At 40.9% G+C, this 16455-nt stretch overlaps 2 protein-coding genes and 2 long non-coding RNA genes across 5 annotated transcripts in view; all 4 read left to right on the top strand.

The window, feature by feature from the left end:
• Positions 1–1324: 1324 nt before the first annotated feature.
• LOC148126270 (uncharacterized) lies at positions 1325–2245 on the top strand. Its single transcript, XR_015743031.1, has 2 exons — positions 1325–1688; positions 2118–2245. It is a non-coding gene; the product is annotated as an uncharacterized LOC148126270 (long non-coding RNA).
• A 466-nt stretch (positions 2246–2711) lies between these two features.
• On the top strand, positions 2712–3825 carry LOC148126269 (uncharacterized). The gene is made up of 2 exons (XR_015743032.1): positions 2712–3041; positions 3740–3825. It is a non-coding gene; the product is annotated as an uncharacterized LOC148126269 (long non-coding RNA).
• An 8710-nt stretch (positions 3826–12535) lies between these two features.
• Positions 12536–16371, top strand: PET117 (PET117 cytochrome c oxidase chaperone). Its single transcript, XM_087930556.1, has 2 exons — positions 12536–12711; positions 16228–16371. Exons 1-2 carry the CDS (start codon positions 12616–12618, stop codon positions 16369–16371), a joined length of 240 nt encoding a protein of 79 aa, XP_087786682.1. The 5' UTR covers positions 12536–12615.
• The window catches only part of KAT14 (lysine acetyltransferase 14), a 148456-nt gene continuing 144536 nt past the window's right edge, over positions 12536–16455 (top strand). For both annotated transcript variants that reach the window (XM_026718747.2, XM_087930551.1), the window contains exon 1: positions 12536–12711. The gene's annotated coding sequence lies outside the window, so the exon portion shown is untranslated. The remainder of the gene's footprint in view (positions 12712–16455) is intronic.

Genomic DNA, 16455 nt, shown 5'->3' with positions numbered 1-16455 from the left:
CAGCTGAGGAAATAAGCAAGTTTTTCAGGCTTCCCATCAAATGTCGCTCTAAACCTTGGTGGTGCTGGCCTCGCTGGTGGAATCACCTGGTGACCGGCAGTGGGGCAGAGACCTGCTGGGGCACTGCTGTGGGTGGCAGGAGGGGGGCCTGTAAGGGCACTGCAATGAGTGGTGGGGCAGCAGGGGGTGGCTGAGCTGGAATCTGCTGTGCTGGCTGCTGGTTAGGGGCGGGCTGCTGAGTTGGCTGTTGAGTTGGAAAAGGAGGGGTGGTTGCAGCCTGCTGCTGGATCTGACTCCATTGCTGTGCTGGGAGAGTTGTAGCAAAATGGCCCCATGGTGGTGTTCTGACCCAAACCCTTTTCCAATAAAACAAACATGAACCAAAGGGAACAGAAACGTTTCAATTATTCTTATGAATCCCCGGTTAAAAGGCTGTTGCAAACTAATTAACTTTGATAAGCACAAGCCTCACCAAAACTGTGCGAGGCTGCCGAGAATAACAGATAAGGTTAACCTAGAGATATTTTACAACACAAAAGTCTTCAAATACCAACTTAAGATACTGCAATGTCCATGAGGCTTGAGTTTCAAAATGTCTTTGCTTCCTACAAAGAACGTCTGATTCACAGCTGGCTTTTATCTTCTTGAAGGTGGGGCCATTACCTTGCAGCCTTACTCCCAAGTTGCCCATTCTGCTGCAGCTGCTCTTTCCTGCAAGCATCCCTGTGCACACGCGCATTTGGCACAGGCTCCTTGGGAACCTCATCACTGCTGCCAGCCCCCACAATCTCTGAAGGCATCAATCCATTCCCTAATGGTCCTGGCCCCTCATCTGAGTCCTCGCTGTCCTCAGCCATCTGCACCTGCTGCCAGCTAACTACAACAGGTGGTCCCGAAGAAGGTGGTGCAACTGGTGCTGGCATCCACTGGCATTGGACCTATCCATGACCAGGATAGAATCCCCAGCCTGGGGGAATACATTCCAGAGGGAGTAGCATAAGGGTTGGCTGAGAGGGGGCAATTGGATGTTTCAGAATCCCAAATGCTGGCTGCATCTGCTATTTCTCCCCTGCTACTTGCCTCTGCTGTGCTGAGCTGATTCTCCAGTCATCTCTCACTGAGTGGAATGAAGCCGATGCCATGCTGGTTCCACTGCCAGGTCCCAGATCAGGAAAAGTGAACATGGGTTGTGCTAAGTTCCATCTCGGTTGGGGTGGTTGGGACTGTGGGACATAACTTCCCACTTCAAGTCGCTCAAACCTCTCCAGCACTCCTGCCAACAATTGGCTTTGAGACAGAAGCAGCAGGTTCCAGTCTCAAGAGTTGTCAGACTCGGGGAAGAAGGCGGAGCCTCCTCGCCGACGGATGGTAGATCGCAACTCTCTGCGGCTATCGTTCGTGCTCTTTCGTCGGAGAGCCACAATCATTCTGATTAGGGGCTGAAACTGCCTTGGAGGGGCAGCGGAGTAAGAGGAAGCAGCAAGCCTGATTGTGGGGAGCTGCATCTTCCCCCCCGGGCTTGGTTTTATTTCCTCCCGAAGATGACTGCAGAGATGGTCTAAAATGGCCATCCCGAAGAGGATGACTCAGCTCGACTAAGATTTGTGCAGGAGGGAAGAAAGAGGTGGATAACATCTGAACCAGGACAACTGGGCAATATAACCAAATAAAAGTACCCCAGGATTAAGGTAACATAGAATTTTTAAGAAAAGAAAAGTGAGCGGCGAAATTACAAAGGGACAGAGAAAAAAAGAAAAATATTTTTGACAGCTAAATGGGGCTTCGAACCAGGAAAGGAAGAAGCTGGAATTAAAGATTTAATGAAATTGGACTAAAATAATTTGGGAATAAACAAGTATAAAACTAAAGCTGGACTTAAGATTGTCAAAGAATAATAATAACAAAGTTTACAAATTGGAGACTGGATTGTGTTGGAATATTGAGGTTCGAAAAACCTTAAATAAAAATATAGGGGGGAAAAGTGAAGACTTTGTATAATGGAGAGTGTCACCTTTTGATAAAAAATTAGTTTAAATAAAAGGGAAAGCATCTTGTTTTTGAATGAACTGGTGTGGATATAATGTTACAGAAATATTGAAACAAAGTAAGAATTTTAGAAAGTGAAAGCAGAACCAGAATAAAGGAAAAAGCAAGGAAGGAAAGATTGTTTGTGGGACTGATTGATGTTTTTGGTATAAACCCTGGACTGGAATAGCTGAGAACTTTAAAAAACTGAAAGAAGAAAGAAGGAAAGTAAAAGTGGTTTCTTTTTGTGGACTTTAATGATCATAAAATATAAGAATGATGATATCTCTTCGGGAATTAAAAATGGAACTTAAAAATATGAGAGAATTACTACAGGAAAGAGGCGAATCACTTTGCTCTGTGCTAGAAAAAACGGAAATGGCGATTGAAGAACAAGAAGAAAGATTCTCAGAGGAGGAGGAATTGACTCAAGGCGAAGACATTTTAAATAGACAATTAACACAAAGAATGCTATAAAGAAGTGGGGAAAGAAGGAAGGTTAAAAAGTTGAGATTTAAGAAGGCAATTAAAAGAGGGAATACCTGTGAAGTCAGGAAAGGCAGGAAGATTCAGCAGAAAAGGGGAAAGGAAGATATTAAGAAAGAGATAAATTGGAATGAGAAAAGATATGGGGAAAAGAGGGGGAGGAGAAGCAGTAGGAAACAGGCATGTGAAAGAAAGAAACACAGAACTAGTAAAATGTTGAAAGGAAATTGTTTCTTTATAATTAAAAGAAGGAATACCTGTGAAGTCAGGAAATGCAGAAAGACTCAGCAGAAAAGGGGAAAGAAAGATATTAAGAAAGAGATAAATTGGAATGAGAAAAGATATGGGGAAAAGAGGGGGAGGAGAAGCAGTAAGAAACAGGCATGTGAAAGAAAGAAACACAGAACTAGTAAAATGTTGAAAAGAAATTGCTTTTTCAGAGATAATGGTTGATGAATTAAAAAGGGGATTCTGCAGGGTGACAAGGGGTAATAAGAATATCTCTGCAATTTAAATTTTTAGAAAATAGGGTAATATAGATACTGATAACTCTTATTAAAGGGGGGGGGAAATATGCTGTGGAATCCAATTGAAAAGATGTAATGATTAATGGTTTATTGGGAATTAAGATGAGGGAATAAAGGTATATTCTAATCATTAAGGTGCCACACTCAAAATAGTAAAAGAGGGGAAACTTATACTTGTTCTTTTTTCTTTTTTTGTGGGTGTGTTAAGATCTGTATTAATTTAGAATTCACAAAAAAAATGTGTAATGGAAAGGGAATATGACAGACTAAAGAACCAGCTAAATTAATAAGTTTAATATAGATTATTAAAAGCAAGGAGAGACATTGATAACTTCATTATTACCACTATTAGGCAAATATATATTGTTTATTTTTATTTTTAAAATAAATATTAAAGATTATATTTGAAATAATTGAAATGAAATAAAAAGATGTTTAGATTGAGATTAATGAAAGAACTTAGAATTAAACTTTATTATTATTTATTAGGCAAACACATATTGTTTATCTTTATGTTTAAAAACAAATACTAAAGGATTATATTTGAAATAATTGAAATGAAACAAAATCGATTGAGATTAATGAAAGAGGCTAGAATTAATGTGTTTCTCTCCTTACTGGAAATTTGGAATGGAAAAGGTAATAATAGAATTAAGTATGCATATATCAATGTATAATTTCTGTCATATTTGTATGTAAAGATGATGACCCGGAAATATGTTGTCCACTAAAAAGAGATTTTTGTTTTTAATGTGAAAAACTGAATAAAATCTGTTAAAAAAAAAAAGAGTTGTCAGACCCCAAAAGCCCCACATCTGTCCATTCTGATTCATGGGCTAACTTCGCCGGGCTGGAGTAGGAATGATGTTCCATTGGCCTTTCTTCCATTCCCATTTCTGGAGCTGGATCAGCCTGGCAACTTTTCCAGGAATCCATTTCCTTGGGTCGAGTGCCTAGCCTTTGTCTCTCCTCTGCAGCTTCAATGGCTTGCACAAATTCTTTAGAAAAAGGATATTGGGTCTCGAACAGTCCTCCAGTATCCATTCCCACCACTCCTTCTGTGATCTCTTCCTTCTCCTCCATCTTTGCTGAGCCTTTGCACTGCCCGAACTTTAAGTCAGTACTGGAGCTAAGCACCCCAGAAAGCCCCCTTTCAGGGTGCTGTAACTATTTAGAGATTCGGGATGTCAGCGTTCCAGAAAAACTTGATTCCAACAATAACTCCAAACCAGACACATTCTCAAAGTTCCCTTTTATTAGAGTAGTAAACTGGCACCTCTGGGAAATTCCAAATCTGAAAGTAATGGGTTTCCCTCCAATAAATAAAATATTACAAATCCACCCTTGCCCCCATCATTGCATCACATGCCCCAATCATCATCCGTCCCAACTTGAGACATCCCCTCTACTACTCCTCAGTCAGGTGCAGGAACAAGATGAACTTGACTCTGAAGAAGAATGCTATTATGTCTACCACATATGCTCCATGCAATTTCCTGTCCCATCTTCCCAGGCTCCAGAATGTGGCAGCATGACAGTTTCTGGTGCTAATATGACTTCCAAAGCTGACAGGGTTACCCCTTATTGGAGGCATCTCGGGTAAAGAGTAGGAACATCCAGGCTGATTGCCTTATAGCAAAATTCAATGCAGAAAATCCAAACAAGCCTGGGGGAAGTCATACCCCTAAATTCTATACCTGTAGTCAAATTGCTTTTGTTTTGCACAGGTTGGAGGGGGGGAGGGAGGGGCGAGGGAGGGACAGAGATCCATTTCCCACAGAAAACACCAGGAGCAACAAAACCTGGGTAGGTGTGGCTGGAAGGGTCATGTGACTGGGTGGGAGTGGTGTTGAGTTGGCCACATCCAGTCACATGCCGACCTAGCCATGCCCACCTGATCACATGACTACCCAATCACATGATACCCAATCACACGAGCCACATGCACACCCATGGTTTCGCGAAACCCAGCCAATACCTGCTTGCCAGGAGACCCTAGGGGGCCAAAGCCACCTTAGAGGGGTGGTGAAGAAAGGAGGATGCTTTGTAGATCACAAGGAAACAGCAATTTCCTCGTTTGATGGAAAGAAAACCCTCCTGATTGGCAGCAGAGATGACAACCATTTTTTGCAAGACTGAAGCTGTGACAACTGGGATAAGAAGAATATGTGCTGAAGCGAGTTGTGGACAATGGACTGAAACTGGGTGAGATAACTTTCAACTTCTATAACAGGGACTTAAATCCAAATAAAAGCAGTCTCAAAAACAGATTCTGCAAAATATAAAGAAAGTGGTGATCTATTACATGGAGAAAGATCTCAGACCTAAAAGTGAAACAAACTATTAAGGGAAGATTGTTAAGCCGTAAAATAAAATAAAGAAACTCTGGACTGGGACTGTTAGCAGTGTGAAAAGAAATTTAATTTGTGGATAATATTGTTTGATTATTGGAAGAAGTCATTTAAAGAAAGAGGAGTTTCGCTTTTCATTTTTCCTACTTTCCCTCCAGGTTTTATGGTGTTTTACAATGTTTAAAGCTGGATTTTAGAGTGGGGGCCGCCATCTACTGGTCAAAGAAGATACGATATTAGTGCTTTATGGCAATGGTCCCCAACCTTTTTTGTGCCACGGCCCAGTACCAGCATCACAAAATGATCTGCGGCCCGGTACCGGCATCAGCACACATGGCAAGGCGAGCCAAGCGACCGGCCATCCATCCATCCCCCGCTTCTCCCTGCCACCTTCAACTTCTCCTTTGTACCTTTGTCGATGGGCTTCGGGACGGCTTTGGGTCGGTCGCTCGTCTTGCCTTGCCTTGGGTGCTGAAAGAATCCTCGTGCCTTAGTTTTGTTCGAAGCTGCCCCCCAGCTTCGATGAAACTAAGGTGCGAGGATTCCTTCAGGACCCAAATGCCGCTTTCCAACCGGAAAAGCTCACCGGAAGCACTTTCTCATCAAAACAAGATGGCGGCGCCCAGCAAACCGGCGGCCCGGTAGAAAATGTTCCACAGACCGGTACCGGTCCGGGGCCCGGTGGTTGGGGACCCCTGCTTTATGGGAATAACCTTGGATTGTGAATAGCTGGAGATAAGACATGAATAACAAAGGACAACAAATAACAAAGGACATAGTGAAAGACAAATAACACCTGGAAGCATTTTTTATTTTGATTTCACATCAGCTGGAGTTTTGGTTACCTGATAGTATTAGGGAGCTGTTTGAAGATTTCTAAAGCAAAGTGGATTACAATTAACAAGAAAATTTTTTAAAACTGCCTATCTGACTTTGTGGATTAAAGATATTTGGGGAAATTTAGTGGGCCAACTTGGAATACTAAGAAGAAAGAAGAAAAGTTGAATAAGACTTAAAACAAAAAAAAAACAGAGGGTACAAATTGGATAATTTTAAGGATTTAGGGCAGTTTGAGGAACAGTTTCAGGACTGTGTAAATTTTATTAATACATGGATTTGGTGTTTCTGGAAAATTGGGGTATTAATGCTTTGGTTGAATATTGAGCAATGATTAGTGTAGCATTGCAGCACAAAATGTCTCAGTGGGAAAAAGAAGTCTATAAAGAAATGATGTTGATGTTTCAGTGCATTAACAAGGAACCATAAGGATATGATGGATTTGATCCAAGATACGGTGAGATTAGGAAAATCCCAGCAAAGGACAATTTAAAAAATGAACAAAAAATTCATAAAACAGAGGAGAAAACAGAAAGTGTTGAGGAAGAAATAGAATAGACAATTCCAAAAATGAAGCTAGATAAGAGGATAGGAGAGATAGCAATAATTACAAACATGGAACTATAAATATATTTCAAAAATCCAAAACAGAAAAGAGAATAACAAGAAAGATTCCTTAAAAATGATGGGGGAACTGAGGATGGATACTCTAGAGATCCAACAGCAAGAGACAGATGCTGTAACAGTGGAAATACTTAGTAGAAATAAAAATGACAAAAGGAATTACAAGATACCAGAGGAGAAGCAGGACAGAATCACCAAAAAGTTAATAAAAGTTGAAATTTCAAAAAGAGCAAGAGATGATGGATAGGCATAGAATACTTTTTAACATGGTGGTTATTCTAATAAGTGTTAGAAAAAAGAAGCAGAAAGTAGAAATAAGGAAAATAATATTCATAATGAAATATAATAGAATATATTATGATTGTTATCTATACACAAATGTTAGAAGTTGAAAAAGTATGACTATGTATATTTAAATGGTAATATCACTATTAGAATTGTATGAAAAATATATTGACCCAGATAATACACTGTCCGCTAAACAGTTATGGATGTTAAAGAAAAAATTATAAATAAAATTATATATACAGGTGAAACTCAAAAAATTAGAATATTGTGCAAAAGTTCATTTATTTCAGTAATGCAACTTAAAAGGTGAACCTAATATATGCAAAGCAAAATAGTTCAAGTCGTGATGTGTCATAATTGAGATGATTATGGCTTACAGCTCATGAAAACTCCAAATCCACAATCTCAGAAAATTAGAATATTGTGAAAAGGTTCAATATTTTAGGCTCAAAGTGTCCCACTCTAATCAGATAATTCAGCCATAACACCTGCAAAGGGTTCCTGCACCTTTAAATGGTCTCTCAGTCTGGTTCAGTAGGAATCACAATCATGGGAAAGACTGCTGACCTGACCGTTGTGCAGAAAACCATCAATGACACCCTCCATAAAGAGGGAAAGCCTCAAAAGGTAATTGCAAAAGAAGTTGGACGTTCCCAAAGTGCTGTATCAAAGCACATTAATAGAAAGTTATGTGGAAGGGAAAAGTGTGGAAGAAAAAGGTGCAGCAGGGATGACCGTAGCCTAGAGAGGCTTGTCAGGAAAAGGCCATTCAAAAGTGTTGGGGACTTTCACAAGGAGTGGACTGAGGCTGGAGTCAGTGCATCAAGAGCTATCACACACAGACGGATCCTGGACATGGGCTTCAAATGTCATATTCCTCTTGTCAAGCCACTCCTGAACAACAAACAACGTCAGAAGCGTCTTACCTGGGCTAAAGAAAAACAGAACTGATCTGCTGCTCAGTGGTCCAAAGTCCTCTTTTCTGATGAGAGTAACTTTTGCATCTAATTTGGAAACCAAGGACCCAGAGTCTGGAGGAAGAAAGGAGAATCACACACTGCAAGTTGCTTGAAGTCCAGTGTGAAGTTTCCACAGTCTGTGTTGATTTGGGGAGCCACGTCATCTGCTGGTGTTGGCCCACTGTGCTTCATTAAGTCCAGGGTCAATGCAGCCGTCTACCAGGAGATTTTGGAGCACTTCATGCTTCCTTCTGCAGAGGAGCTTTATGGGGATGCTGAACTTCATTTTCCAGCAGAACTTGGCACCTGCCCACACTGCCAAAAGCACCAAAACCTGGTTCAATGACTGTGGGATTACTGTGCTTGATTGGCCAGCAAACTCGCCTGACCTGAACCCCATAGAGAATCTATGGAGCATTGCCAAGAGAAGGATGAGAGACATGAGACCGAACAATGCAGAAGAGCTGAAGGCTGCTATTAAAGCATCCTGGTCTTCCATAACACCTCAGCAGTGCCACAGGCTGATAGCTTCCAAGCCATGCTACATTGAGGCAGTAATTGCTGCAAAAGGGGCCCAAACCAAGTACTGAGTACATATGCATGCTTATACTTTTCAGAGGTCCAATATTGTTCTATGTACAATTCTTGTTTTATTGACTGCATATAATATTCTAATTTTCTGAGATTGTGGATTTGGGTTTTCATGAGCTGTAAGCCATAATCATCTCAATTATGACAAATCACGGCTTGAACTATCTTGCTTTGCATGTAATGAGTCTATTTCATATATTAGGATCACCTTTTAAGTTGCATTACTGAAATAAATGAACTTTTGCACGATATTCTAATTGTTTGAGTTTCACCTGTATATAAAAAAGTTCATCACCATTTCAAACTTTTTAATTGAAAAATTTTTAATAAGTTTTTTTAGCCAAAAATTTTAAAGATTCTTTTTCTTTTTTTTAAAGATGAGATTGGAGAACCATTTGTCTATAGGGTTTATATTTGTCTATAGGGATATAGGGTTTCCTGCTTGAACAGGGAGTTGGACTAGAACAGGGGTGTCAAACTCAATTTCATTGACGGCCGGATCAACATTATGGTTGCCCTCAAAGGGCAGTAGCCAGGTCGCTGCGACTAGGTGGGTGTGACTGGGTTGATGCTGGATGGGCGTGGCTGGCTCAACACTGGGTATGGCTGACTTGGGATGGCTGGGTTGGGGTGGAACAAGTTGCAACAGCTAACCTGATGTGGGGGCAATTTGGTGGCCCACAAGCTCCTCGCCTCACCAAACTGCTGGCAACCAAGCACACATATGCACAAACACACCACATTCCAAGTTTGGGGACTTTTATCCACAGAGGAAGGAGAGGGCCTTCTTCCTGAACCCAGGTATGATTGGTAGCTTATAAGCTCAGATGTGGATAAAAGTCTCCAAGGTTGGAATGTTTTCTGTGTGTGTGTGTGTGTGTGTGTGCGTGTGCGTGTGCACAGCATGCCAAAGTAGATGCTGTTCTCCCAATCTCAGATATCATTGGCATTTCCCTGTCTGGTACCCCTCCCAGCAAAGCAGGAGACAGAGGATGCTGCTGCTGCATTCCTGTTGATATTTGGAATAAGATTGCATGGTTTTAAATATTTTGATGACACATTTGTCTGAAAAGTATTTTATAGGACATAAATGCATGGAAATGTTTCTAATGAGAAGGATTTCTCTACTCTCCTGTTTGAAAGGAAAGCATTCACATATCATTTGCATTTGAATTTGCAGGAAAACTTTTCAATAAACGCTACTTCCAAGTGAGCAGAGTTAACTATTCCTTCCTCCTTCTCCTTCCCATCTCTTTCCTTCCTTCCTTCCCTCCCTCCCTCCCTTCCCTCTGTGCCCAGGAAGGGACAAGGGGAGGCGGAAAGGTGGACAGCATGGCTGGTGGCCATGGTTTTCCCATGCAGGGACAGTCCCAGTGAAAGGGAAGCCTCAAGGGCTACGAGACCAGGCCAGTAAGTGGGCTATGGAGGCACTGGTGCCTGGTGCGGCACTGTTGGGGCTCTATGTGCTGCTCTACTATGTGGTGGCCATCTGGGTCAGAACGTGGTCAGCCTTAGTTCTGGCCCACAGGGCCACCCTGGTGACAGCAAGGTGCTGCTACCTCTGCCTTGGTCTCGCCCCCTGGGCACACGCACTCTCCTGGGTGGGCATTCCCAGTGACTATCTTAGTATATTACTATAGGCATCAATTGAATAAAGCATAGTTAATAAAAAAGGTAATGGTATGCTGCCTTTAGCAAAAACTGCCTAGAAATCTTTTTACTGATGAGTTCTCTGGGGTGAATATATGATTAACTACAGTAAAATGTACTGTCCTGATCCTACCAACTGCACTTAGATGTAGGAAGCCTGTTTGAGGTATGAAGATCACATCACTGCTCGTCTAAATACTAGGTCTTCTATTGGCATGCACAAAGATTTTAATGCAGGACTTCCGGGTTGCCAGGCTTCGGCAACAGCAGGGATTCACGTTTCTCCGCGATCCCTGCTGTGCTCGCCGTCTTGGTGCCTCCGATCCAGACGGATCTGGAGGATAAGGCTGCCCTGTAGAGGCAGCCGAAGATAGGGAGGATCTGGAAAGGGGTTTGGAGGTGTCGCAGACCCCCTCCTCACCCAGCTTAACCTCCTTTTCTCAAGACGGTGGAGCGGCGGTCAGTGATGGCCGCCACAAAGAAGCCGGCAGCTGGAAAAGATTGTGCTGGAGGAAGAAGGAGAAGAAGATTCAGAAGTGAAAGTGCTGGCTGTGCCGGGAAAATAGCAACTTCTAAAACCTGGAGTGGAATTGTTTATTGCCTGAAAGATACATTGTATCCCTAAGAAGAGAAAAGCGGCAGAGAAAGCTGCCAAGGGAAAACTTTTTTTTCTATTTACTCTCCCACCCCACAGAAACACTAAATGCAGAACTGGAAAATACTGGGCACTGAAGGTATTTTAACTTGAAAATTGTGAGAGAAAGGACTTTGGACTTTGGACTTAACATCCTCAGAAATTGGAAAGCCCGCATTGGAGGTATGGATTTCTGAGCGTTTAAAGGGAAATTGTTGTTGTAAGTGGGGGGAGAGGAAAAAAAACTTTTTGGAGCAGAGCTTGAAAAAGGAGGAGATTGCCTAGAACTTTAAAGAAAGATACATTTTAATGGGAACCTTTTGATTAATCAGTAACCCCAGAAAGAGAAAATGAAGAAGGTAAAAAAAAAAGTATTGAAAGAAATAGTTTATCTGGATCTTTTAGTGACTTTGGAATTTTTTTGGAATTACTCTTGATTAAAAATACTTGGGTGGTTGTTTTTGAAGAAGTCTTTCTCTTCATGATGGCATTGCTTTTGGATGAATTAAAAACTCAATACCAAAAATATAAGAAAGAAGAGCAAGATGGAAAAGATACTTTGGGCACCCTTTTTCAATTTTTAGAAATGGCGGTATGTACTTAAGAAAAATTGACTATGCAGCAGGACGACTGGAACAAAGAAGAAGAAGAAGCCATTTTGGATGAGCAATGGGTTTTCTTTGGGGAGGAGGAGGAAGAGGAAAAGAAAAAGGGGATTCTAAGGGCAGAGAAAACAATCCAAAAAGAGAAAAATGAGATGAAAGGTGGATATAAGGTTAGAAAACAACAGAAAGGGGGTAAGCAGAAGAAGAAAAGGGAGGAGGAGAGACAATGGGGTAAAAAAGGCAAGGAGAAAAATAAACAAGAGAGAAAGGAGGGGATGGAAAACCTTAATGGTGGGAAGCAAATGGGTAAATTTAATTGAAAAAGGGATCCTGGAAGGTACATAAAAGTGTGTTTTTATATGCGTATTTAGAGTAAAATGTGTATTAGCATATATGATTAGCTCTTTTATGGTATTTATGGTGGGTTATAGGCTTTCATTTTGTAATTGTAGTGTACTTGTTTTTTTTTATAAAGTTTAGTGTGTAATTTTAGAATGTACTAACCAGAATCTCAATATAAATTAAGTGTTATATTAAGCATTATTAAGTTAGGGAAAAGAGTCAAAGGCTAGGGTTAGGGTTAGGGTTTGTTTTAAAAAAAAGATTTTAATGCAGAATATTTGAAATAATTTTATTTTTCCACCAGATGTATCATTTCTGCTTCTAGATTTCTTAGCAGAAAATTAAAATCAATTAAAAGTATTTTTGCTACAATCTTATTCCTCAGTTTTAAAAATGCTAGTTTAACTTGCCAACAAATGTGCTACGTCTTTTTTTTTTTCTTATTGGGGGTAAAGACTGAGCCTCCAAACTACTCAAAGAATTAGGGTCAACGTTCCCCCTCTTGAAAGAAAGCATACTTTCAAGAAAGTAACGCTCCGAACCACGCGCATCAGTCAAACCTGTTGAGCATGCGTGGAAAAATAGAACACATTGTGACGTCCGCGCAGACGCGCATGCTCTTAAGTGCCTTATTCGAAATGGTGTAGTTCGTTTTGATGCTTGCTGTTGTGGGGAGTTGTGGTGCTACGTGGTGTCATGTCGGCAACTTCTAAGGCAGCCCTGGGGGTTTCTATCCTGCTCGCGGGCGGAGCCATTATTGGTGTCCACGTCCAACAGAGACATCTCAGAGAGGTAATGTCAAAATATTTTCATACATTACAAACTCCTGCTTCCTCGTTGAATTTGGGAGCCATTTTTTTCCCTCTCGGTCAGAGGTAACAGCTATTCCGTAGAAAAGCTATGGAGGAATCTGTGGTTTTATATTGTTGAACAAGGGAACTTGTAAAAAGTTTTTAAAAGCATATGTAATTCCGTTATTCCTCTTTAAAGACAAATGGCATTAAATGATTTTTCCTTCCAATACATTCTTCTGTGAAGAAAACGTATATCAGTACATTCTAAGGCTTATACTGCATTTGGACTGGGACAAACTCCGAGAGACAATATTACTTTTGCTCAACTTGAAGGTTGTGTTTTAAGGTTTTTGTTTTCTTCCTGGAAATCTAAACAAGCCTTTATTATTTTTCTGATTAAGCTACCTTGTAAAAAGCAAGCAATAACTTGTATCTTTATATTAAATTTTTTGTTTTTCGATAGGGATATCATTTACAATGGCTTACCCTCAGTTCTATGCAGAGTGTGAAAGAAAAAAGTAACATTAAAAGCATTGTTCCCAAACTTAATTCCACTTAAACATTTTGAGAATTAAACAATGTTAGAGAATGAGAAGTCAAAGATTGCTAAATGAATCTTCATAAAAGTTTATATGAAATTGAAAAATTCTCTGGAAAGTTGGTGTCTTTTCTCAAAAACGGGACACCTTCAGTTTATTTTTACTTCATCCTTTTTTGCTAATTTTTTTCTGGTTTCTTGTTAAAGCAATGTACCATATAAAATAGGATTACAATTAGTTTCATTTTTCATTTTTAATAGTAATAGTACATGTTTCATTTTTCTATTAAAAAGTCTTTTAATATCTTATTTCCCACAAGTGTAGCTGAAGCTTTTATGTTCTACTTTGTGCATATCCCAAGAATTATGGATAATTCTCACTTATTGATGGCAGCTGGGACCAGCAACACCATCTCTACGTTTCATGGTCCTAACTTTCATATGCCAAGTTATGACACAGTTTAGGCAAATCCCGCATGCATCCCACAGTCTACTTGTCATTTTCTCTCAGCCCAAGGAAACACTGCTGAAAAATCTTGCCAAAAAACTGCAGGAACTTATCCAACCAGGGACTTATCCAAGCAGTTTCCTCCATGATTCCTCTTAATTGTATCCCACTAGGGAGATATGGTGGGACTGACAAGAAGTGAAGGGAGGATCAGGGATATTATCCAGAACCAATAGTTGCACCAAATTCTATGGAACAGCTTCCCAACGAGACATCTGATATTTATGACTGATCCTCAAAGTTATAGCCCTTGTGGCGCCCCTCTGGTCATGTGATAAAAATTCAGAACTTTGGTAGCTTGTCTGCATTTATGACCGTCAACTCTCCTCACCTGTCCAATTTTCCCTCCAACTCTGCTGTCCTCCTCTGCTGTATTTTGTCCTTGCTGCCCTGCACCCTACCCACACCTCAGTGGGAGGAAGAAGATGGCAAAGGTAATCTGGGGGCTGTGAGGAGAGCAGGATGGAGAGCAGGGTGGTGGAGTAGCAGGGGCAGTGGAGTGCAGAATGACCCAAAAGGCAGAGATGAGAGGAAATGGGTTGGGGAAGTTGAAGTGAAGGGGAGCATGCCAGGACAGAATGAATACGAGGTCCTCACCTAATGATAGCATAGTCTTGGGCTAACAACTGCAATCTGGACTACCAAAACTGCTGTTAGCAAATGGTGTGGTCACATCATGCTACACCAAACAAATAGTCCTCAAATGACAATTGAAATGATGCCTTACAATTCTCCTTCTGTGCTCTTCCCAGTGCGGTCATTAAGTGAACTCTTGGGAGACATAGTGCAGATCCTTCCTCAATCCTCCCAAGGCCTTCCCCACCCACTGAGGCATTTTGTGCTCTGCTTCCTGCCCTTGGGTCTGTTTCCCACCCATAGACCCACATTCTCCTTACTCACGTCACCCATTGCATACTTACCTTTCAAACACATCTGGAATTTGTGTTAGGGAAACAAGCAAGCCTCATTGGGCTACATAGTGCAATCCTGGAAGTGGCTGCCATTTTCAGATAAGTTGCCCTGAATAGTGGACACTCTGAAAATGGTGGCTGCTTTGCTTCCCTAACATAAGCTCCAGAAAATTTCAAAAGGTAAGTGAAGAGGGTGTGGGGCCTGGAGGGGTGGGATGCAGGCTCAAGCTATGCAGGCTCAAGCTATGCAGTCTGGTGGGGTAGTAGGCAGGGAGGCGCTTGAAGGGTCCTTGCACTCAGTCGTAAGGGCAAAGGACTGCAGGGGTGCTGCAGAAGTCATAACTTTGGAACTAAGATATAAATAGCTTTTAGGTGGGTCCACTGTAACTTTGAACAGTCACTAAATGATTGGTCTTAAGTTGACTACTGTAGTTCTTAAGCAACCTTTCAAAGTTACAATGGCACTGAAAAAAAGCAAGTTATGACAAGTCCTTGTATTTACATCTGTTCGGAGCATCCCCATAGTCATGTAATCAAAATTTGAACACTTGGAGACTGGCACCTATTCCAGTGTCTCAGAGTCACGTGATCATCATTTATGACCTTCCCAGTTGCTTCCAACAAAGTCAGTAGAGTAATTCATTTAATGACCATGGGACTCACTTAACTGCAGTGAATCACTTAACAACTGGGGCAAAAAAAGATCATTAAATCAGATGCAAGTCACCTAACAACCACCTTACTTAGCAGTGGAAATTCTGATGCCAACTGTGGTTGTAAGTCGAGGACTATTTATGTATCAGTAGAGGTAGTCCTCAACATATGACCACTTGTTCAGTGACCATTCAAAATTATGATGGCCCTGAATAGAGAAGTTATAACCTGTGACCTCAATTTTCCTCCAATGTGATGAGGTGGCTGACACTACTGTATATGAGTCAGCTGATAGCTCTGCCAAGCCTCTGGAAGAAGGCTTGGTGTGGCCAGCAACTGCTTCACATGTAGTAGGGTCAGGCTTAGTGTATCTTAACAGTGAGAGGAAAATGGCAAAGACCAATTGGTTGTGGCAGAGCGGCTGGGTTGAGATGACTGAGGTTTCTAGGGATGGCTGCAGTTTTTTGCAGCACTATAACTCAGGCATCTTGCACTGTTCTACATCAAAAAGCCCCTGAGCCAAGTATATTTTTCCCCAGCTTATGTGTGCTTGTGGCATATTACAAGGCCCAAGTTTGCACATAACCTGTGTTAGGCCTCCCCCCCCCGCCCCATGCTTCTTACTGAAAGGACCTCTAGAGCTGCATGATATCTTGTTTATCACCACGTTGCTTAGAGATGGAAATTTGGTCTCAATTATGGTATTAAGTCAAGGGCTATTGTATTTTTGCTTATTGTATATTTTTTTATAAGGATCTTTAAAGATCTGTAATCTAATTAATGTATTATATTAATTTATGTGCATCTGTTGAAAAGTTATGTTGCCGTATATTTAATGTATTCTTAATTTTATAGCAAGTATGATTTTTTTCCAATTTTTAATAATAATGTATCTTTTTTCAGAGGTTACATGAAGGCGTTTACAGAGATCTTGAGAGACAGAAATACAAGGAACATTTTAATCTTTTAGATAAAGATACTACTTTGGCCATCCAACTTGAAACAGAGAATAGCAAAATGCTAATGACAAGAAAACCCCAAGCGTGAAAAGAAAGAGTTGTCATAATTTTTTGTTACATAATTTTATTATCGTATTTACCAAATCAATCATTATTCTGATCATGCTTTTTA

Source organism: Pseudonaja textilis, chromosome 3 (genome assembly GCF_049901715.1).
Source record: "Pseudonaja textilis isolate UNSWEBS1 chromosome 3, rPseTex1.2, whole genome shotgun sequence".
Classification (NCBI taxonomy): domain Eukaryota; kingdom Metazoa; phylum Chordata; class Lepidosauria; order Squamata; family Elapidae; genus Pseudonaja; species Pseudonaja textilis.
This window is presented reverse-complemented; position numbering and strand designations above follow the sequence as displayed.